Here is a 25,155-nt window from a genome sequence, read left to right as displayed (position 1 = left end):
AAGATAATTATTTGTTGCGTGAAATAAAACATTACGCATTTATCTTAATTATCTTGTTAAGTGTCTTTATTAAATACATAAGTTTGACTTAAGATTTACCTTCTGAAATATCTTAGTCTTTCCAGCGATTCAAAATAAAGAAATATTTCTATATATCATGTTTTAATGTAATGTCCATGATGTCCATGATGTCCATGATGCCTTCTGCAATATTATCATGTAGCACATAGTAACTCGTTCATTTTATTTGCATAGATCATAAGTTTTGAACGCCAAAAAAAGCGAAAGATTAATTTACGAAGTACTGGAATAACAATGAATGACCCCCTTTGGAATAAACAATGGTACCTAGTAAGTATTTAAAGTAAATATGTTGATGAAAAATAAAGATTAAATTGCATATATACCATTCATTGTGGGAAATTTAGATCACATATTCAGAACGGCATAAAGCATAATTATATATATATATGACTTTTCATTTGCTTATGATAAATTATGGCTATGTCAAAAATATTTATCACAAAATAAATCTTTTTGTGTAATTACTATGAATTTATTCTCTTTAATGGCTCATCTAATGATCGTAAATACTGATAACAATGCGTGTTTGTTTGCGCTGCTTAATGATTTCTAGGGCATGCGTTATGAATGAAAAAGAATCCATTGGCTTTTTGAGATGATTTTTAAACATTATTTAAATATATTCTTGTTTTTATACTAGCATGCAATACAAAAACAAAATTTACAATACAATTGTTTCATAATAAATAAACAGCGCATTTAATACAATATACATGTAAATACAAATTCTTCCGAATGAGTTTTCCAGAAATGATTTTCGGTCATTTTTCTTTGTTTGCGTATTCAACATATCATTTTATCAAATTGTGTGCCAGTTCTAGTCGATCTTTTCATTTTCTTTTAATATTTATGTTTTCATGAATTGACCTTAAAGGGATATTGAAGATAGGTAATGTAGATATTTTCAGATTCTTAATCGTTATATTCAAATATATTTACATTGTTTTGTCCTCAATAACAAGGGTTTCAAGAATTGCTTGCTCCTGAATAAATTGTTGTTAAATTAATTCATCTAATTCATCACCAACGTCATTTTCCTTTTAGCGAAGGATTTAAGGGCTCTATGAAAGCTACAGGATGAGATATCTTATAAAATTTTACAAGGGTCAATATATTAAAATATGAGATGGTTGTATTACTTGCTTAATGCAAAAGTTACATGAAAAGTCTTATTATTTAATCTTTTCCTCCCATCTTATTAGAACGACGTTAGAGCTATCCCTAGCATGAACATACAGAAGGCATGGGCAAAAGGCTTTACAGGAAAGGGAGTGGTAATCGGTATTGTCGATGGCGGTGTTGATGTTACACATCCTGATCTATCTAATAAGGTGGTACGTATGGGCTACATATTTGTTTATAAAACATGCAAATCATAACCTTTCTTTTCGTACTGTTTCACCCAGGATTTATATTGACATGATTGTTGTTTTTATTTTTTTCTTACTCATGTTAGTATATTTTCAAACGTTAAAGTGTAATTAAACATTTTGTCTAATTACTATGCGAACATCAAACAGCTTTATATCAAATTTTGTTTTTTTATATCTCAGAAAGACTGATATCAATTGATTTTACTCAGTTCGAGTGTTTTGAAAGCTAACCATGTGGAAAATGTATACAATCCATTACGGTTGTAAGTCGAGAGGAATGTTCACTTTGAATCATTTCGAAATCAAACGGAGTCACTCATTATAGCGGTATATATCTCAGTTCAGGTTAATTTTTATCAATTTAAATGACAGAAGGTGGATCAACTATTCTGAAATATATATCCTAAAATGAACACTCATTGTAATTTCTCCAACTCAGTATTCAGAAAAAGTACACAGTCACTTTCTCGTATCGGAAACAATTTATCTTTTACTTTCTATAACAACATTCTGTCAATTAAAGCTACCTTCTTTAGTTCTGTTGTCACGTTGCTTAGGTAGCGTGTTCAGATGATATTTGAACCTCGTAATCTTTAAGACAAAATTGGTTAATCACAAGGATCGTCTATGACTTTTTTTGGTGAAGTACGTTGCAAGTTGTTTTTCAAAACTTAACGTTAAGTTTGAGACCTGATATACCGAATTTGTCACTCTAAAGCATGACTGTCAAAATCTATATGAATGTGTCCAGAAAACAAGTACACCGGTAACTTTCTTTCCACAATCAGGAACATTTCTGCTGGATAAAGTAAGAAGTTATTGTTATATACATATTTATTTGTGAAAAGTTAGATTGTGTTTCTTTTTTTCAATTTCAGAAAAGGAGTTTGAGTTATGATTTCATTGAAAATGACAACGATCCGTCGCCTGCTTATCGAGAAAGGTGAAAAGATATTTGTTTAAATGCGCAAACGAATATGAATGTTGGTTGCTGGTGGAAATAAATACATTTTTTTCTTATTAGATGAATGAATGAACATAATCATCTATTTTAAAAAAATGTACAGATCATGATTGTGAAAACAAAAAGCACTGAGTCTTTTGTGAAGATTTTTATGTGACAGCTGACGTTAAACTTGTGATGAAGAAATACTTACTTGGACTGGCTTTACCCAAAATAGTATTGATAATAATATCAGCAATACGTGTTGCACGTGTGTATATATACACATTTACAATCTTCTCATGTTTTATCCCCGTTTTCCGTATTTTAGTAGCATATTTGAGCTACAATTGTGTATTTTTGTATTAATGTTTTGGTTTACTTTCGTCGATTTCACCTTAAATGACATTTTGATCAGAATAAATTAAAACAGGTTATTATACTTAGCGATTTACATGTGCATACTAGGGGATGTATTATTTTCTTTCTATCGGTATTCTACTAGAATAATCATACATAGTCGCCCATTATTCGAAAACTGCTTTGATTTGTAACATTTACTTTGCATCTTAAGCCACGGGACAAAATGTGCTGGTATTGTAGTTGCAGCGAGGAATAATAGAAACTGCATTGTCGGAGCTTCATTTGGATCAACATTTGCCAGTAAGTTTATGTAGTTCATACGGGTGTTTTATATATACATTTTAATTATGCGCGTAGATTTAAACAATTTTAGTTAGTAATAAAGAAATAATAACATATTGCAAATTATACTTTGTAATAATACTTATGCATTGAATTTATCATTACGTGTTACACACAAACTAAATTTGAGTTAAACAGTGAACTGTAGTTTAAATAGCATTTTACATTTAGAATTTAGAATTTAAAAAAAAAGTTTATTTATTGTCTGTTAATATCTTGTTTAATAGATTTACGAATATCAGATAACTTTGGATCAACACCAGTGACTGAATCCCGAGCTTTGGTACATAAATATGATGAGATTCACATCTATTCAAACAGCTGGGGTGTCATTGAAGGACTAGGCTTTGAACAACAACCGCCAGTAGTTGAAAATGCGATAAGCGCAGCCGTTCAGAAGGTATATATTTTAAAACTTATTCGCGTTGATTTATCACATTTATTCCTGCCCGAAACTTATTTAAAAAGTATTTTGTTTTTGTATTCAAGGGCAGGAATGGTCTCGGATCAATATTTTTATGGGCCAGCGGAAATGGTGGCACCAACGATAACTGCAACTGTGATGGTTATGCGAAATCAATTAACGTTATATCAATAGCAAGTGTATCAGAGAATCAATATGCTGGTTATTACTCTGAGTACTGTTCGGCGATTCTGGCTTCATGTTATAGTGGTGACGACGTCCAATATGATATCGTAAGTAACTCATGTAATTATCAATGGTAATAGTTGATAAAGTTCTTTGCATGACTAAATTGATATTGTAGTATATTTAGTATATTTTGCAACAGTAAGGCATTTTCTGTCTGAATTTGTAAAGAAATATCTGTCGCACCTGAGTCTTTCAAGGACAGAATGGATACATAGTGGATAAGAAAGAGCCTGAAAGAGTGAATTTCTTGCATTAACCTGTATCACTGAGTTGATACACCGTTGTAAAGACCGTATGTGCAGTTTTTAAATGGGTTTTCTAATAACGTCATATTTCTAGCAATTAATGTTTAATCACCTTTTTATCATAGAATAAGAGGATTATTATCATTTAATGCCAATTTTATGATTTATATAACAAATATTGATAAAGAATTTACATCTTTAAAATGCCATTAATGTCCTGAACAATTGTTTGTGATTATCTAGTATTTTAAGATTTCTTCTTAAGTTATGATAAATTGAAGCGAAAATTCTTTTAAAAGTGCATACTCATATATTAGAATATCCCCCTCTCCATTTGCTTGTTTTTTTCAAGAACCTCTAATTTCTGCTGTATAGTGTCTTATGCAAATTGTGTAGTTATATAGTGTCTATTCACAGCTGACAACCGATATAGGTGGATCTTGCACAAACTTCTCTGGGACATCTGCTTCAACACCATTGTCAGCCGCTGTCATAGCACTTGTTCTTGAGGCAAAGTAATAGTATTTTTAAATGTATTGTGAAATTTCATATGTTGAGTGGTAGTGGAATGTTTTCGCTGGGGATGGGTGGGTGAGAGTGATACATATTTGATTACTCATAAACTGTTTCGTCTTAAAACTTGAAAAAGAAGAAGGAAAATGTGCTTGGTCAGCGCAAATAGAAGAGAAAAATAGTTTTTTAAAATATCTATTTATCTATTTATTAATTGTTTGTTTTTAGATAATTGCTCAATGACATCATTAAGTATTTAGGATCTTGACAAATATGCCAAATGGGGCGACCATGACAGAGCAATAAAATAAAATAAGATTAAAGTAACTTATATATTTAACTATAATAATAAGAAGAAGGCTAGGTGAAGAGAATTCAAACAAGGCAAGGGAACAATATAACAAAATTTAGTTAGAAATAAATGCATGGTTGAAATGAAAATAAATGATATACTGTAGCTATTCAAAAGGATATTTCAGATAAGACAATATATAATAATAATAATAACAATAATAATTGGAGGTTCTTATATACTGATTTATTACAACCTATTTCGTAGGTCGTCTCAAAGCGGTTGACAAATTATTATTCGCGAGATGATCTCTTGTTTCAAAAAGTTTAAATAAGTTATATAAGTATGACGTGTACGCCCCGAGAAAGGTTAGCATCCCCTCTTTAGTCTTCCCGACAAATTTAAAATTTTGGTTGCACTGCAAACGTTATAGCTGGTCTCAAAACACCGTTGTTGCTGTTTTGCTTGAGGCTATTGTTTTTAAATTTCAGCCCGAATCTGACCTATCGGGACATCCAGCATCTCATTGTTTCAACATCAAAGCAACATAGTTTACAGGGAAGAACATGGAAACGAAATGGAGGTGGATACATGTGTAAGTATATCTACTTATCTCAATCAGTTGTATAGAGCAGACAAAATAATCCTATTACAACTGTCTAATGTTAAACACGCTGTCTGAAAAGCAAAATATATATACCTAACCAACCTCAACTTATGTAAGTGTTTTTACTCCATGTCAGTTTCAGTATGCTTGATCCATATGTGAATTGTTTTCTCCTTTCGAAGTTAAGACACAAGTTATTCCTGTAATACAATCTTGCATTCTGAGGCCATTTCGTTCGTTATCGAAATCTATATGAAAATCTGTTAACAGATGCACTATATAGCCTTTCCGATCATCTGATTTCGTGTAGGTCATTCATATCACCTTCATTCTCCATTAAGCAAGTTTGAATAGACTCTTAAGTACATTTTCGACCTTTTATGTTTATGCTGTTGTGCAAATATTTGATTTATTAGTAATATAACACTAACATCATGTTTTGCGTGACATTTTACAGCAGGTTTACTTCATGTTAAGCTTGAATACCATATTTAAGAGCTCGTCGATGAGGTACTTATCGAGATAAATAGCATGATCATTTGAACTTAAGAATGACCATTCCAGTTTGTACTACAAGAATGAATTTCACAAAGTTGATGTATCGCACATGTTTAAACCAATTGTTTCATTGCATTCCAGATAATGATTTATTTGGATTTGGGCTTCTGGACGCTAATGCCTTAACTGACAAAGCAATCACCTGGAAACTTGTTCCCTTTCAACATAAATGCGTTTCAGACATTATGACGGTAGAAAGGTAACAAAACTTTTCAAATGCAAGGTTTTGCTATTTTATACTATATTAATTAATAATTAATCGGGTGTATCACATCGGCATAACATACATGTACGCACGTACAAATAAAGTGGATTATTATATTTGTGATTCTTGGAAGAGTAACGTCAAACATCTTTCAAATACAGCTTACCCACGTTTAAGCTCTTTTTATTGAATATCTTCATTGGAAATCTACAATATTGTCACAAAACAACATTAAACCTTAGCAAAAAAAAATCTGTAAAAAATCTTAGATACATAACTGATTCTTATTTGAAATTTCTATTCTTGTTTTGACAGTTGCTAATAGTTCTGGTATATCATTTTATGTTTTAGGTCATCAAATGTTTCTGTGACGAGCTTCATAACTTCAAATAATTGCAATGATACACACATATTTCACGAAGTTAATTTTCTCGAGCATGTGGAAATAGAAGTAAGCTTTTCTGCTACAAAACATGGAGCCGTAGAATTGGATCTTACATCTCCCTCTGGAACGACCAGTCACATGCTTACCCTCAGGCAGCGCGATGTACACAGAGGAGCAAAGACATGGCGTTTTATGTCCGTTCATTTTTGGGGTGAGAACCCGACGGGACAATGGACTCTAAAAATGGCAACACCTGTTTATTCACAATCTGGTATGGTACATTTAATATCATTCTTTCAAGATTAATTAATGCATTATATTGCTCGTTTCTATCATACATTCTATCTAGCTTCAAATAACAACAAATTGCTATTCAGGAAGTGTGTTTATAAAACAACATATATATTCATCACACATTGGTAACTGTTTCAAAAGTATCAAGAAATAACTTTCTACAACATTTAAAATATACATTACTTGTATTGACGGGTACTTATTCAAGCCGAAGTATTTATTTGGTTCTCGCGATTAAAATTTTACCTTAAAAAAACAAAATGTGGGAATATTATACTGCTCTGTTTCTACTTAGGATCTCTTCACAAATGGAATTTAATTTTGTATGGAACGAAATATAACCCTGCGTTTGGAAGACAACCGGATGACGAACAGATACCAAAAGGTAATTAATTATTTGAAGATTTTCATTCGTTTTTCTACTTAATAAAGGAATTTACATATCTTGTAAAGAGGATCTTTAATGAGTTTCAAGTGGGATTGATAAGTTAAGTCTAAAATTTAAAACCCTTAACGCCTGTCAGATACTGTTTTTCACATAATAAATACCTGATGCATACGTTAGTAAAACAACAATTTTCAGGCTATGAACTCTAAAATATGACGTTTTGACTACAAACGTTCCTCACTCGCTGATGAGGTTTCATTGCGGTCAAAAATCCTTGACGCCATGAATTTAAGACGTCACAATTGAAATATTGTGTTCGCAAGGAAAATTACAACTCAGCAAGCTGTTATATAATGCATAGCATGTCCAAGTTATATAATAACTGATAACAAGGTAATAATGTGACAAACAATTCTTTGCTTTGAGATAAAATACATGGCGCTGGATTTCTCTACTTCAACAGTATCATTTAGCATACCAAACCGAGATGAATTTGAATAAATGGCAATCAGGAAGCAACATGAAGTTTTTGGTGGCTGTACTCTATGATAATATCTACTTTTAACTTTTTTTTATTTCAAGGAAGTTAATTTGGTTAAATATGATCAAAATTTGATCACAACATTAATCCCGCCCACCTACCATCACTTTGCAGGTTTATAATGTGTGATCACAAAAATTGTCCCATATAATTAAACAGCACAGTTGTTTTGCTCATTCTAGGCAATTTTGTTTCAATTTAAAAATGGCAACTCGGACAATGTCAAAAGTGAAACTATTTTAGAGAAAAAAGTAAAATTATGCATTTTGCAATAACATATAATCAAGGTAACGTCCCTATATATTAGAAAGAGAATCCGCAAACACTTGCGAGATTAAAACAAATGCATATGGCTTAAAAACAGGTTCCTGTTGTTGTCTTTTCGTACTGTACCAATACTCAGGTTTTGTCCTTCTTGCATGTCGACTTTGTGATTCTCCTCCATTCAACCACAATGGAATATGAGAGAAATGTATCACAGTGCAAATGCACAAGGTCATTAATAAATGAAAAAATCTATACACATAGAAATAAAAAAACAGAAACTGATGAAACAACAAGACAGAAAGGAAACCCATTAGACTATCATGTCGGCCTCTTTCTTATCCGAAAGAAATTAATGTTTATTCTGCAAACCGAGTGAAATATAAGTGATATTTAAAAATAAAAAACATTCCTGCATCAAAGCGTACGCAATTATATTAGATCGCACCATATGAATGGGCTACTCAACATCATTTTTACCGTTTTCGTCTATGCTGTGATAAAAAGTACCCTTCTGATTGATCAATGATAAAAGTTTTCTGTATAGGTGTCATACTGTGAAAGATATCAGATTTTGCTAGTGGAAGGAATGCGATATTTTCACTGACAAGGTGTTGTAAAGTTAAATATGGCAGCAAAACTTGGAAGAAGCATATTTCAAAACGTTTCTCAATAATAAGTAAAAGTCAACTAAATTGATCCTTACTCTTTTATTAGAGTCTACGAAAAGTATAACGACGAAAGAAGAGGACAACTTTTGCGACAGCGAGAATGCAACAACTTGTGGATTAGTAATTGGTGGATCAATTTTAGGGGTTGTCAGTTTGGCGTCTGGTGTTATTATCGCCTTCAAAAAAATGAAGAAAAGGAATAGCACAGAAGATTCTAACAACGCAATAAATGGCGAATTTCCCAATTGAGCAAAACGTCGTATTGGACCCCAATCGGTTTGACCTTACTATTTATAAATATTTATTATAATTATGGTTATTGTTTCTTTCTTTATCTTTATTTCATATGTATCTATGGACCTTGAGGGAACCTATTAAGAAAAAATATATACTCTGAAACACAAATGACTAAATACAATACTGGATCAAATACAATGCGTTAGGCTGAAATTTAAAAAAAAACAACCCAGTTAGCAATGTATCAAACATTTTCACTCTATAAACGTTTAATTTTTGTCCATAATCAAACGATTAATTTCTGATTAAAATATTAAGCTTCAATGCCTTCTTCATAAACACTAGCAATGCTTCTGGTTCTTAGTGTGTCAATCTAGCTAGCTCAAACACCCGCATGCCTGATATCATTGTGACATTATTGCGAGTTATTGTAATTATGACGTCACAATTTCGTAATCGTCACGGCTATCTCTCCCTTTGAATATTATGTTACACGTTATTTTGTCCGTTTCTCTTAACTGAGTTGAGAGTGCCATGGAGATTTGTCTTTTTTGTTCACCTCTAGATGATTTTACTTACAGACGTGTCTGTGTATTAGCTAACACTTTACTGAAATTGGTTATCATCTCAAGCTTCGGGAAATTACCTAGATTATATTTTGTAAAAGTGACAATCGTTTCGACTAATCCTTGTTTCTTCCTGCTTTTATATGTTTTAACCTAAACACCTGAGGTGTGTTTTAAGTGACCCACATCGTAAAGGAGAAACCAGGTTAAAGGTGACAAGATTACACATAACAAGCGTTTGATACATTTGCTCTTATGTCAGATTCAACGCATTCCACACGCAATGTGATTTACTGCTTTATACTTAGTAAACGTGTATCAGCTGTCTATGTAGGTGACACATAAGGGCTAAAAGTTCGAAACTTTGTATATGAGACTTTGTTGTTTTATAATATTTACGTGTCCTCCCTGAATGACTACTTTAATATTTTACGTATATATTTTTTACAATAACAATACATAGAACTTTCGATACATATACTTTTTGATGTTGTTAATGCTAAAAAAATAAATTATCATCTGGTTTGTAATAAATATTTGCAAATGAAGGAACCCCATGTTTGGAAAACATCGTTTCGGGTGTCATGACTGTTGTACGATATTTACCCGATTAACTGTGCAATTAGATATGGCAAATCGCAAACGATATTCGTACAAATATTTGCCGATTGTCTGATTGTGACGACATGAAAATGATTCATGGAATCATGTTGGGTAATTCAAATCTACATCATTGAAAAACAATCAAAGCATAGCTGAGATTACGTAAACTACGAGAAATTTACATTTCTTAAATATGTGCCGCATTGACAAAAGAGCTTCTCATTTTCAAATGATGACACTTATTTGAGGCTCCGAGTCCGATACAATATGTGAGTGATATGGTGTACAGTATTTATTTGTTTTACGGAGTTATTTATCTATTGTCTTTGCATAATTGTGAAATAAAAATTGTTAAGTTATTAATAAAAAAAAAATTGTTGTAATTAGAAAAAAAGGTATCGTGATACATGATTTCCGAACATCCCAAATGTTTTGGGCATCCAGCTTAAATCTAAAAAATGTTGAAGTGTTGAAAATTACACATTTAAAGACAAATAAGAAATAAAAGTTTGCAAATCGTGAAATACTATATATACATTCAATACCAAAACGCAACAACTAAAACTGAGGAAATACAAAGCCAAAAGACAGTTTAGGACCCATCAGGAAACTGCATTATGGTTAACCTTTATTGTTAGAGCTAGATTGTGTTTTAAGATTTATAGAATCTGTCTCTCTTCTGTGATAGAGACAGAAAAACTCAGTCTTAAAGTAAGACTTTAATTCTCCTCTCAGCGTAGTGGTACGTGCAAAGTGTGTGCACATTAGGAAAGAGTGTTTTATCTGTATATCAGTAACGATAACTGCTACATAGATGAAACTTGCCTCAGTAAAGTAGACAGGGTAACTCTGTTAAACGCATATTGTGAATGGTGAATTTGACCAAAGTCTAATGCTTCATTGATTTCCTTTATATTCCCTCATTCATAATAATATAAAATAGGCCTATAAGCGAGCGCACATAGTACAGTAACCTTTGTGATGATAGTGTAGATCACGGGAGCCTGTGGCGACCCAGCTTATGGCATTAACGTAACAAAACGAACAGAGTCCCTCCTTAAGACATGCTAAGTGCCCGAATATTCTGACATGAAAATGAAAAGAAATGGAGGTTTTTAAAAAATCGTATTTTAATTAAGAAAACCTGCCAGATATTTCATGTAGGCCTTTTTGTTGTAACTAATTTACTATTATTTCCACACCTTTGTCAACATATCGCCTGATCCTTTTAGCGCCAAATTTCTCAAGACAAAATGACACAAATGCGATCTACATATTTACTTAGCATAGAAAATGTTTATTCATCAGGCAAAGTATACGTATCGCAAAGCAATCCTTAGTTCCCAATCGGTAAGAATTTCAATATTTAACAAACAGCACACTTATTTCAGGAAGCATAGGTCACAGTGAGGTCATAGTGACCTAATTCACTCCACCCTCCCAGGATGTCCTTGTTCCCAAAATCTGGTTATTCCTGATGAAAAAGTATAGAAGATATGCACCGGACAACTATTTTCAAAAGTAAAGGTCAAAGGTCAAGTCATACGTCACTGTAACCTACATCTTGCACTCTGCACTCCGTCATCCCAAGATGTCCCTGAACATCAAATCTGGTTAGGGCAAAGGTCAAGTCATTGGTCACTGTGACCTGATTATCTACACTCTGTACACTCCACCATCCCAAGATGTCCCTGTACACCAAATCTGGTTACTCCAGGTGAAAAGGAATAGAAGATATGGACCGGAAAAACATTTTCAACAGTAAAGGTCAAAGGTCAAGTGATACGTCACTGTAACTTATATCTTGCACTCTGCACTCCGTCATCCCAAGATGTCATTGAACAACAAATCTGGATACTTCAGGTGCAATTGAATAGAAGATAGGCCCCGGACCAACTTTTTGCAAAGCTGAAGGTGAAAGGTCAAAGCATAGGTCCCAGTGAGGTCATAGTGATCCTCTTCTTGTACTCTGCACTCCGACTTCCAAAGATGTCATCGCACACTTAATCTGGTTACTCCAGGTGAAATAGAATAAGAGAGATGCCCTGAACCAACTTTTGCAAAACTTAAGGTGAAAGGTCAATGCATACATCAAAATGGTCATAGTGACCTTCTTCACTCTGCCATCACAGGATGTCCTTGTTTGCCAAATCTAGTTACACCAGCTGAAATAGTATAGAAGATATAAATAATTTTCAAATGTAAAGGTCAAAGATCAAGTCGTTGGTCACAGTTACCTAATTCTGTACACTCTGTCTTCTACGCCTTCTCAAAATGTCCTTGTACACAAAATCTGGTTACTCCAGCTGAAAAGTAAAAGAAGATATGCCCCGGGCCAACTTTTTTAAGGGTTAAGGTCAAAGGTCAACGCATACGTCCTAGTGATCTTCTTCTTGCACTCTGCACTCTGCCTTCCAAAGATGTCCTTGTACACTTAATCTGGTTACTCCAGGTAAAATAGTATAGAAGATATGCGCTGGTCCAACTTTTCCAAAAGTTAAGGTCAAAGGTCAAAGGTCAACGCATACATCACAGTCACATTCGTCTTGCACTTTGCACTCTGCCATTTCAAGATTTCCTTGTTCACCGAATCTGTCATCTCCTGGTGAAATAGTATAGAAGATATGTCCCTGACAAATTTCTCGGACGGGCTTGTATTTATTTTTTCATAAAAACAACAACCTGTAAGCTACAGTTCACTAAATATGATTCTGTATATCTCAGCCATGTATGACCCCTGGGAGGGGCTAGCATGAGTGTATTCCTTGGTGGTAACAGTAACCATTTTCATGTGATAAGGTCACCATGCTCGGGTGACAGGACCCTGGGAGCAATGACAGTTAGTAAAAGTGTATAATTCTATTAAATGACCTGCAAAGAGCATGGTCAGTTCTAAGTACAGAGAGACAAACAATAAAAAAACTGATGTTACAACATCCCTCTGACCTAAAAGCGCGCCAAACATCCCTCGCCCCTCGAGTTACTTCCTCCTTGACCAAAACATTTACCACAGAGCTCTGTTGAGTCATTTCTACCATTTCTTCCCCTCAACTCTTACAATGAAGTTCTGTTTAGTTACTAACAAAAAAATGGTACCCTCATAAAATGTTCACTAGTTACATACTCCCCCCTTTAAATAAATGTGTCCTCAACATTTTATTACTCCCAGAGTGAGAAATCCTCCCAGTCGGAATAGAATATCTAGGACCGTCCTATTTGAGCAGAATCAAAAGTGGTATGCCTACATTGCGATTTGGATCAATAAGCAACTCTTCTAAGTATACTTGGTAGAGAAATAAATAAAGAAGCGCAACTAAATCTATTTCTTGCCTTGACCACTACCTGAGCACCTATTTAACACAACTGTTTATACTAGGATCCACGTCCTCCGACTCTAATAAACACTCGTTCACCAATAATTCTCAGAACAGTACATAGACAGATATATACAGTCGCAAAAACTACATTATACTGCCAATAATGATGCATGCATCTTCAACTGCCTATATAGTGAGGTGAATGTTTATATCTTTTCTTATAAATTAACTGTGTAAACATATCTGGATTTAACAAACCAACACAAATTTTCTCCAATACCATGGACTAGTCTCTGCTATCAAACGCTATTTAAGAAAATATGATTTCCTGATACAAAGACCGGCCCAGCCTATTATAACTCTCTTGTTTGATATATTTTTTAAGAGTAAATTGATAATTGCATCCATTTGGTGATTTTCAGCTAACAAATGTCTTCTTTCATATTTTTTTATATAATTTTGAATATTGCATGGACTGAAAACGTGACTGCAACGTTATAGTTAGATTCACCTGATATATTTTAAAGCTCTTTAAGCATCGAAGCATATAGATGTCGTTCAGATTTCTTGCAAACTACAGCCATAACAACCAAATTAAGAAGAACATATTTGACAATTATCATATCAGATCTTATTCTCGTCACTTAAAGTTAAAAGATGCTATTGATGCGACGAGAGTGTATTTGTATGTGTATGATAAATTTGAGTACATGAAAGTCGTAGTAAGATTCACCATATATGTTTTAAAACTCTTTAAACATCGAAGCATATAGATGTCATTCAGACTTCTTGCAAACTACAGCCATAATAACCACATTAAGAAGAAAATAGTTGACAATTACCATATTAGATCGTATCGTTCTATCGATGCAACCAAAGTGTATACTTATATGACAAAATATTTGAATGTGTATGATAATTTTAACAAGAGTTACATACAGTACGCGTCAGGTGATTTGGTACTCAGTCGCTCGCCGAGCGACAAATTTTAATCCCTGTCATGCTTGTTCCTTTTATTGTCCTACTCAGATCAATTGCTCAGACGACCTGACGTCTTGCTCACCAAAATTTGCGACGGCCAGTTTTGAAAAGTGACTCAAGTTATCCACAAAAAGCGGCGGTCCGGAGTTGTTCTAAATAAGAAAAATAAATTCTATTTTTGGTCCAGAAAAGTACGGTTTGTTGATAAGTCACCCCCCTGTTATGGCATATCATACACAATTAATCCTCCTTTTTAATATAAACAATTTTTAAGTGACGATTGAATTTCGGTCATTTATCAATCTTTTATATATGTCTGTTTCACTCACACATGTTTCCAAATACAGAAATGGTAGTTAGTTTATTGATGACTATTTTTTTACAGTTTCAATGATGAAATGATTTCCTCTTGAGGAGGCAAACGGTGTGTTGGATGCTATCTAAATTTTTTTTTTTAGTGGTTAATCTAGTGACCGTAAATAATATACATCTAGAGTCACATAAAAAAGGTTCGTACCTTTGGCGTAAGGACTGCAACACAGAAGAGATCACTTCCAAAAACTATAAAATCCATCATTTATGTGTACAAGATGTGTAAACTATATTATACTTAATGTATATAATAGTTATGATTAAAAGTTAAATACATACATATCTAATGTAGATTTTTTTTATAAGTTATGTGCACTTAGCAATGATATACTATATGAACTATACTACAGATTAAGATGCAAAGGAGTATACATGTGTGGGCCCGTAACACCTCGCAGGTAGGGATATCCCACACCCTTATGTGATTCAGACCCACAAATGTCTCCTCCGCGTTTATAGTTTGTATGTTACAATAAATGTCTTTATTACATGTATTTACAAATACAACGATACATTGATGTCTATACATAGTCATGTATCAGTATTACGTACCACGTATCGATACAATTTATTATAATTTACTTGGCTTGTGCAATTCAATTTACAATCTGTATATTGAAACTTTTTAGGTATACTATAAAATATTCAATTATTTTACACTTTATATTCACATCCCTATGTATAAAGTGTATAGTTATGTAATGCATATTATGTATTCGTGTATACATGTACCAAATACTTTGTATATATGTTCCACGTTACTTTGCAATCTTCATCTTTGGAGGTAATACAGAGAATAATAGTGTATGTACTGCGTATATACCGCACGATGTTAATTTTTTAAAACAAAACTTTTTAAACAAAGTGTCTGATCAGAGACGTATACGTTTCTGGTCTGACGTGCTGACAAAAAACGGTAAATAATATACTTTTTGTTATTAAATTGATATTTAGAAAATTTGGTGAACACCTATATACAACACAAAACAATTGATTAAAAAGCAATTGATTAAAAAACAATTGATCTAAATTGATCAAATTAACGTAGGCGCACCAAGAGTATATAATATATACGTCTCTGGCGCACCGCACCCATTTCTTTACAATTTGTAGGTATACGATTGGAATTGACAAAAAAATGCACCGGTACAATAATTAATACTCGAAATGAGCAGCAACCCGTGTTTTTTTCACTCCCAGTCGTAAAACTTGAAACGTTTTTATTCTGTATGCAAACCAAGGAATTAAGCACACACCACTTCTAAGAATATTGCAGAGGGAGAACCTGTCCGTTCAAGTCTTACAAAGATTAATAATTTATCAATGAACCATCTGATCAGATATATAGCATATGGTCCAGTATTAATTGGCTCGTTTTTGACTTTCATCTGTCGAGTGATGCAGTTGTACTGATTGTGGTTTGCAAATAATGTGACTCTATTCATATTTTATATACGTCTCTACGTTAATTTGACTCAATTTTCCCCCGTTATCTCACCTGAGGACTTTGTTGTTAAATTGAAAATTGGAAGACACATAATCTACACCAATCTACATACTAACTTCAGGACCCCCCTTGCCCATCTGCTGACATCCCTTTGATGTCATACCTGTACACAGGTATATAGGTGTATCTTGGGCCTCCTACTGTCAGCTCTGGGCACAGGTGTTTAGTGTTATTTACCTGTACACAAATTTCATAACAAAGTATGCTAAGGAAGTGGATCGAGATGATTTTCATAATTTAACCAAGATGTTAAATTAAAACTTGTGTATGCTACATGTATAGGGAGAAACAAAAAAAAATGTTTTAATATCATAATTCAATGATATTTTCGAAATAAATGCAATTCTGGAATTAGATTATAAAAGTCCGTGATATAGTTTAGCATCGCATACACAGGTACTGTATTGTATACAATCAAATGTTTGAAATGTCGACCTAACATAAGGAAGACACAAGGTATACGATTGGAATTGACAAAAAAATGCACCGGTACAATAATTAATACTCGAAATGAGCAGCAACCCGTGTTTTTTTCACTCCCAGTCGTAAAACTTGAAACGTTTTTATTCTGTTTGCAAACCAAGGAATTAAGCACACACCACTTCTAAGAATATTGCAGAGGGAGAACCTGTCCGTTCAAGTCTTACAAAGATTAATAATTTATCAATGAACCATCTGATCAGATATATAGCATATGGTCCAGTATTAATTGGCTCGTTTTTGACTTTCATCTGTCGAGTGATGCAGTTGTACTGATTGTGGTTTGCAAATAATGTGACTCTATTCATATTTTATATACGTCTCTACGTTAATTTGACTCAATTTTCCCCCGTTATCTCACCTGAGGACTTTGTTGTTAAATTGAAAATTGGAAGACACATAATCTACACCAATCTACATACTAACTTCAGGACCCCCCTTGCCCATCTGCTGACATCCCTTTGATGTCATACCTGTACACAGGTATATAGGTGTATCTTGGGCCTCCTACTGTCAGCTCTGGGCACAGGTGTTTAGTGTTATTTACCTGTACACAAATTTCATAACAAAGTATGCTAAGGAAGTGGATCGAGATGATTTTCATAATTTAACCAAGATGTTAAATTAAAACTTGTGTATGCTACATGTATAGGGAGAAACAAAAAAAAATGTTTTAATATCATAATTCAATGATATTTTCGAAATAAATGCAATTCTGGAATTAGATTATAAAAGTCCGTGATATAGTTTAGCATCGCATACACAGGTACTGTATTGTATACAATCAAATGTTTGAAATGTCGACCTAACATAAGGAAGACACAAGGTATACGATTGGAATTGACAAAAAAATGCACCGGTACAATAATTAATACTCGAAATGAGCAGCAACCCGTGTTTTTTTCACTCCCAGTCGTAAAACTTGAAACGTTTTTATTCTGTTTGCAAACCAAGGAATTAAGCACACACCACTTCTAAGAATATTGCAGAGGGAGAACCTGTCCGTTCAAGTCTTACAAAGATTAATAATTTATCAATGAACCATCTGATCAGATATATAGCATATGGTCCAGTATTAATTGGCTCGTTTTTGACTTTCATCTGTCGAGTGATGCAGTTGTACTGATTGTGGTTTGCAAATAATGTGACTCTATTCATATTTTATATACGTCTCTACGTTAATTTGACTCAATTTTCCCCCGTTATCTCACCTGAGGACTTTGTTGTTAAATTGAAAATTGGAAGACACATAATCTACACCAATCTACATACTAACTTCAGGACCCCCCTTGCCCATCTGCTGACATCCCTTTGATGTCATACCTGTACACAGGTATATAGGTGTATCTTGGGCCTCCTACTGTCAGCTCTGGGCACAGGTGTTTAGTGTTATTTACCTGTACACAAATTTCATAACAAAGTATGCTAAGGAAGTGGATCGAGATGATTTTCATAATTTAACCAAGATGTTAAATTAAAACTTGTGTATGCTACATGTATAGGGAGAAACAAAAAAAAATGTTTTAATATCATAATTCAATGATATTTTCGAAATAAATGCAATTCTGGAATTAGATTATAAAAGTCCGTGATATAGTTTAGCATCGCATACACAGGTACTGTATTGTATACAATCAAATGTTTGAAATGTCGACCTAACATAAGGAAGACACAAGGTATACGATTGGAATTGACAAAAAAATGCACCGGTACAATAATTAATACTCGAAATGAGCAGCAACCCGTGTTTTTTTCACTCCCAGTCGTAAAACTTGAAACGTTTTTATTCTGTTTGCAAACCAAGGAATTAAGCACACACCACTTCTAAGAATATTGCAGAGGGAGAACCTGTCCGTTCAAGTCTTACAAAGATTAATAATTTATCAATGAACCATCTGATCAGATATATAGCATATGGTCCAGTATTAATTGGCTCGTTTTTGACTTTCATCTGTCGAGTGATGCAGTTGTACTGATTGTGGTTTGCAAATAATGTGACTCTATTCATATTTTATATACGTCTCTACGTTAATTTGACTCAATTTTCCCCCGTTATCTCACCTGAGGACTTTGTTGTTAAATTGAAAATTGGAAGACACATAATCTACACCAATCTACATACTAACTTCAGGACCCCCCTTGCCCATCTGCTGACATCCCTTTGATGTCATACCTGTACACAGGTATATAGGTGTATCTTGGGCCTCCTACTGTCAGCTCTGGGCACAGGTGTTTAGTGTTATTTACCTGTACACAAATTTCATAACAAAGTATGCTAAGGGAGTGGATCGAGATGATTTTCATAATTTAACCAAGATGTTAAATTAAAACTTGTGTATGCTACATGTATAGGGAGAAACAAAAAAAAATGTTTTAATATCATAATTCAATGATATTTTCGAAATAAATGCAATTCTGGAATTAGATTATAAAAGTCCGTGATATAGTTTAGCATCGCATACACAGGTACTGTATTGTATACAATCAAATGTTTGAAATGTCGACCTAACATAAGGAAGACACAATGTCGTGGATTTGTCATTAAACGGTGATACTAAAAATATTGACATTTAAAAACAGCAGACACCAACGTTGAAGTTATTTTGTAAACATTTTCACTGATATATTTTCTTATTTTTGGACCGTAGAGGTACCACAGTATATAACTTTTTTTCAATATTAATACTCCGGCACAGAAACTGATCACGACGTAGTGCTGTTCAATGACGACATGATTGGATACGTTCTAAATGTAGAGTAAAGAAAATGATTGCAAACTGACTTTCCAGTTAAGAAATATCTTTGATCGATGACATGGAGACTATTTCTGTTTAATTTCCCTCAAACTCGTTCATTCGAAAAAATCTCATCAGTACTCAGGATCAGGACATGCAATGCTACCAGTCTATGTTACCCTATTCAGAGTCGCCAGTTTGGTTACCATATACATAATGTTAACTTCAGCATAATCTGATTCCTCAAAACTAAAAAAAATATTAATTCGCAATCTGACGCTATATGACCATGGCTGTTTTTGATAATCGCCTATTCCTTCGATGGTGATCGCTACAGGCGTTGAACTTGTGACATCACAGCAGACAGGGGCCAAATTACCACGATTTACGATTATGCCAATTAGGCGTAGAAGGACAGGTGAAAATCGTACAATTTACACGTCAATATCTCGTTATTGGGATGAACGATTTTTATGCTGTTTTCGACATTTTTGTGTTTGGATCATATAGAGTAATACTATATTAATTTCTATTTTCGTTCAGGGAACACTTTGATAAGAGCCAGTACAAATTGATTTTGATGGTTTTTTCGTCCGCTATTACGTACGACCTGGCGGCCTTTCAGTAGACGACCTACCAGTACAGGCGTGTGTGCTCCGGCTTTACTGAAATGGGGATGTCCAGGGGGCTAAACGTGAAGTACCGGTGAGCTAAGGCCACCCCTGATAGCGATTATGGTCATCGTAACTCAATTCAATTTATTACCAAATGCACATTGCATATAGGCGTACAGAAATATACATATAGATAAATACCTTACAAACATCTTGTACAATGGCGGAGAACATATGCAATAGATTCAATTCCATACATAATATTTACAAATTATGAATTTGGCATAAGTTTGGGAAAACTTTAAGGTTTTCCTAAGGTAACTTAGCGGACTCTTATGAAGCATACTTTAGTTGCGTAACTAACACGCCGGTCTGTTCTGGTTTCCATATCCAGGTAAATTAGCAAAAGGATGACTTCACACGTTAGGATTTACATAGTGATTTTGCTGAAATTATCATAAAATAGTTACAACTAGAAACATAAATATATGATTGTTAAGTAGAATAAAATGTGCTTAGAGATATAAAAGAAATTAAAAAATATGAAAATATAAATAGCTACAGTGTGAAGTTTGATTTGTTCTTTTGAAATTCGGAATGAATACTAAACTCATTCAACCTCTTGACACACGAATCAGTTGCTAATCGTATATCTGAAAGAAGTTACATAAAGTCACCATACAAATGGACGGTGTTATATACTGGACATGTTTGTGACAATAATAAGATATAAATGATATATTTTATTTCCTATCAAAATACCTCTTGTTGCAGATTTAAGAAATGAAATTATGAAAAATAAAACTATTATGTATGTTAGAAAAATATTTTAAAAGAAATGTTGCCGTCATTCGTCAGATACTGACCGCACAACCCCTCCCTCACACACTTTTTTAAATGTATACGGTACAAGTGATCTAAATCTCATTTGAATTAAATTGATATAAAATACATAAAACACATTCAGATATAATTATAGCGTAACTTCAAATTAATAAACCTTAATCTAACCCCCTAACCCTTGAAGTCCTTTGATTCAATCAGAGACGTATAAAAAGTAGTATAAGCTATTTAATTAGTTACAATATAATGTTTGTTTGGACTTATCCTCATATGTCGGAGTAATCCTTCTCCCCAAGTGTTGGTTGAGATACGTCTAATTCATGCTTCCTAAATTCTCAGACTTCGTTGGAGAAATTTAATCTAGATACGTCGACAAAGGACGTATCTGCGTCTACATGGATCCGAGAGTCTAAATAATTTCTTGGGTGCGGTTAGAAGGAGGGGCGGTATTTATTTCGAGCAATAGTGTTAACCACTCAAACATCTAATTTATACTTCCTAAATTCTCAGATTAAGTTAATCTACATGACGCCTTATCACAGCATGAAGAAGAAGAACAAACCAACTGTAGCAAATTCCCGGGTCCCTGTGCCTGAAACCACAGGTAGTAACCTTGTGGTCTTTACCTTCGAAATAACAATAGCCGCAGGTAACAGGGGTGACCACACGTTCAAACAATAATAAAGGTAAGGCCAGGTTAAGTTAAGTTAAGTTTTATTTACCAAATGCAATACAGCATATAGGTTATACAGTTACATCACACATGGTTCATAATAAAGTAAAATATACAAGAAGGCGGAGGATAATTCATGGTTCACATTTAACATATAGATTTTTACTGACCCACAAGGGTTTTTCTTTTGGCAGTTGCATGCAATAAATATTTACCAAGTTTTCTTAAAGTTTTGACATTTTTACATGAAATTAATTCAATCAATTTATAGACACTAGGATGTCGATAATAATTTGTTTTAAATATGTATTTCTTAACTCAGAATAAGCTGACCAAGTTGTATAAAACGCATCTCATCTTCTACCTCATTTTTGTTACAGACAGTACATATTCTTTGGCCTCTTGGGGCGGCATTGTAATGTCCTGACTCAATATTAAGACAGTGTGCTTGCATACGATATTTACTCAATGATAAAAGCAAAGACCAGATGATAGTTGGGATTAATTCACTATTGTTTAGGATAGTGAAATCAGTGCTGTTTGTACAATATACTTTTTCAAATGACGATCAAGAGAAAGCAATACAAAACTTTGGTTCAAGGCTGTTTTAAGGAGGAAATTACACAAGTAATTCAGATTTCAGATTATGTTTTCATCACTCAGATAAATGAAAATGTGTACCTTGAGGTACAGCACGGAATTATCTAATCTAAGTCCGTGGGTACAGCAATGAATATGATTAAGCGTAAAAAGGTGCATAGAATGTATACATGTATGTTGTGTTGTAAGTTGTATAGATAAGATACATATAACTAACGCTCCGGCTTCAATATCATTCATATAGATACTGATTATAATTATCAAATAATACCACTAAAGAGAATATCATAAGAATTATACCTGTTTGAGATATAAGTAAAGAAGGACGATTTTAAGAAAAAACAATAATTACACGGAATTCGCTTGCAGTATTTCAGTTGGATTTGTAAAATAATACAGGAATAATACTCTATGCAAACCATAGACGTATATTGCATCTCTGTGCAAACACAACACATTCACTTGTTTCATAAATATGATGATATTCATATCCAATATTTTCCAAACACAAGTTTCCTATTTCATCTCCTTTTGAACATTTGCTATCGCCTAGTTTAAATAAAAACAAACAATTGCACGTACGTTATTTAGTTTGGGTTGTTTATTATTTTTCGACAAATTGATTAAATATTTTGTTAGCAACAAATTCAGAATTTGAGACTAAAAAAATAAACTACCCACTAGACGTATCCATATAAATTGTTGATGTCGAAGAACCATTGTTCAAGACTATTACCGTAACTTCATCTTTAAATAATAATATTTGGGGAAAATATATAAATTAAAAAAAAGATAAGCGAGAACCCACCAACATCAAATGTACTTTTATTCTTATGAATTCATATAAAGGAATTTGTTTCGGCGTCGTGTGGGGTAAATGATTAGATGTTAAATGTAATGTACTGTTGAGTTCCAAACGGATGCCATTAGAAGTTTAATTCCATTTCAAAACGAAATATCAATATTCACCAAAAATCGGCGGACAAATCATCATTCCAAATATTTTTTTTGGTGCTGACAGGGAAAATGTCGCCTATAAATACATCTGCATCTGCCGCTGTACAAATAACACGCGAGCGCTGTATTCCGTCTTTGCGTATTGCAGAGTTATCTTCTCTCGAGAGCAGGTATTGATTGTTACGGCATTGGTTTGTGTGAGAAAATTACGTCGTTTTCTCAAAAATTGATGACGTTACTCTCACAAACAAACAAATGAAGTAACAATTAATACCTGTTATCAAGAGAAGATAACTCTGCAATACGCAAAGATGGAATAGGTAAATACAGGTCAGAGTTAGGGTCAGAGACCGACACGCATCCGCTGGCAAGTACATCTAAATCTAAGTCCGTTATTTGTCTACTATGAACGCCGTTTTAGGAGCGTGTTTAATTAAACGGTTTGTGTGCGTTGCGTTTTCGTTCCGTTTGCGTTGAGTTTCCGTTGCGTTTCCATTGCGTATGCGTTCCGTTTGCGTTGCGTTTGCGTTTAAACGGACAAGAAAAACGGTCCAGGGTCTGTATAAGGATAGTGAAATCATTGCTGTTTGTGCAATACATATTTTTTCCTCTATCAACCCTTATTAAATAAATAATACTTCTGTAAATAACATTAAAATGATACATCGTTTTGAATTGTAACTTGTCGTTGTCATTGAACGGCGTCATTTCCTGACCAGTTGATTGATTGACATGAAGTCCGGTTATCCAGCAGACGAATGTGACCAGTTTCTGTGCCGGATTCTTTATATTACAAATATATATATACTGTTCTACTTCTTCAGTCCAAAAATACAGAAATGTATATGACAAGAAACGTTTGTGTCTGCTATATTTTAAATGACTAATGTATGGCATATTTTGAATATGATCAACTTACCTACCAAATTGACTATATTGTCATTTCTTATGTTAGGTCGACGAATGGATAACATATTACCGACAAACAGTTACACGTTTAATTTTATGCAACGTTCACACGCTGTGCTAAATTTTGTTTATATCTAGAGTGAGATTAAAAATAAACCCTTTTCTTCATCTAATATACATAAGTTATCGCCGCTGGGGCAAAGGTGTACTTTTCATAAACGGAAGCTATGACGACGTTCGCTCTTTATTATTTAGCCTTTTATTGAAAAATATCAGGTATTTTCATAGCATAATATAGCAAACTAATCAGTCGTTAGTCGTCTGACATGAACTTAATATATTTTACATTTTGAAGCGGCAAATGAAAAATGATATAATAAATTACTGTTTCGGTACTTTTAGTTACATTATCCTTCGGAGAAAACAGGATTAACAAGGAATCACGACTTCATGTGCATCTGTATTGTCAACGGAATCTAACGCTCATTTTTTGTCAAATATTGAGTATTCCAAAACATAGGGGTAAGGGGTTCGACGCACAGCAAGGCAAGATAGATAGATATCTTTTTTCTTCTTTTGTTTTTCATTCTTGATTTTTTTACAATTACATTTATGTACCTAAAATCAATTCGTGGCCAATACGGCAGTTTTGGTTTCTCTTCGAAATATTAATAGTGTTGGTTGGGATTGTTTGCATTTCTTTTTCTGACGAAAGAAGACATTGTCTCTGTCTAGAGTGGAACCACTTTGTTTTGTGGACCATTTAATGTGGTTTGATGGTAATCTAATACTACATGTTTTTCTTATTTTTTTTCTACATTATTATACATATGGAAAGAATGCAGAGTTATCGAGGCAAAAATCATGAAGATGATCAGTAAAACTATTGGTGTATTCATGTGTCTGCNTTACAATTTTACATGGTATGGTCAGTGGTTTGCTCCGTACCGACGGATCATGCACTCCGTACACACCGGATCATTTCGAAAAAATACTCCGTACTGAACGGATTCTCATGAAATTGTTGTTCTTGAAAAATAA

General features: G+C 33.6%; 1 protein-coding gene across 1 annotated transcript; it reads left to right on the top strand.

The window, feature by feature from the left end:
• The first annotated feature begins 265 nt into the window (after positions 1–265).
• On the top strand, positions 266–8,982 carry LOC110452139 (furin-like protease kpc-1). Its single transcript, XM_021500497.1, has 12 exons — positions 266–351; positions 1,287–1,418; positions 2,336–2,400; positions 2,975–3,063; positions 3,333–3,505; positions 3,595–3,801; positions 4,420–4,517; positions 5,299–5,402; positions 6,054–6,171; positions 6,529–6,833; positions 7,152–7,241; positions 8,767–8,982. The coding sequence occupies exons 1-12, from the start codon at positions 316–318 to the stop codon at positions 8,967–8,969; spliced, it is 1,620 nt and encodes a 539-aa protein (XP_021356172.1). The 5' UTR covers positions 266–315; the 3' UTR covers positions 8,970–8,982.
• The last annotated feature ends 16,173 nt before the right edge of the window (positions 8,983–25,155 follow it).

This window comes from Mizuhopecten yessoensis, unplaced genomic scaffold, assembly GCF_002113885.1.
Source record: "Mizuhopecten yessoensis strain PY_sf001 unplaced genomic scaffold, ASM211388v2 scaffold6443, whole genome shotgun sequence".
NCBI classification, from domain to species: Eukaryota; Metazoa; Mollusca; class Bivalvia; order Pectinida; family Pectinidae; genus Mizuhopecten; species Mizuhopecten yessoensis.
This window is presented reverse-complemented; position numbering and strand designations above follow the sequence as displayed.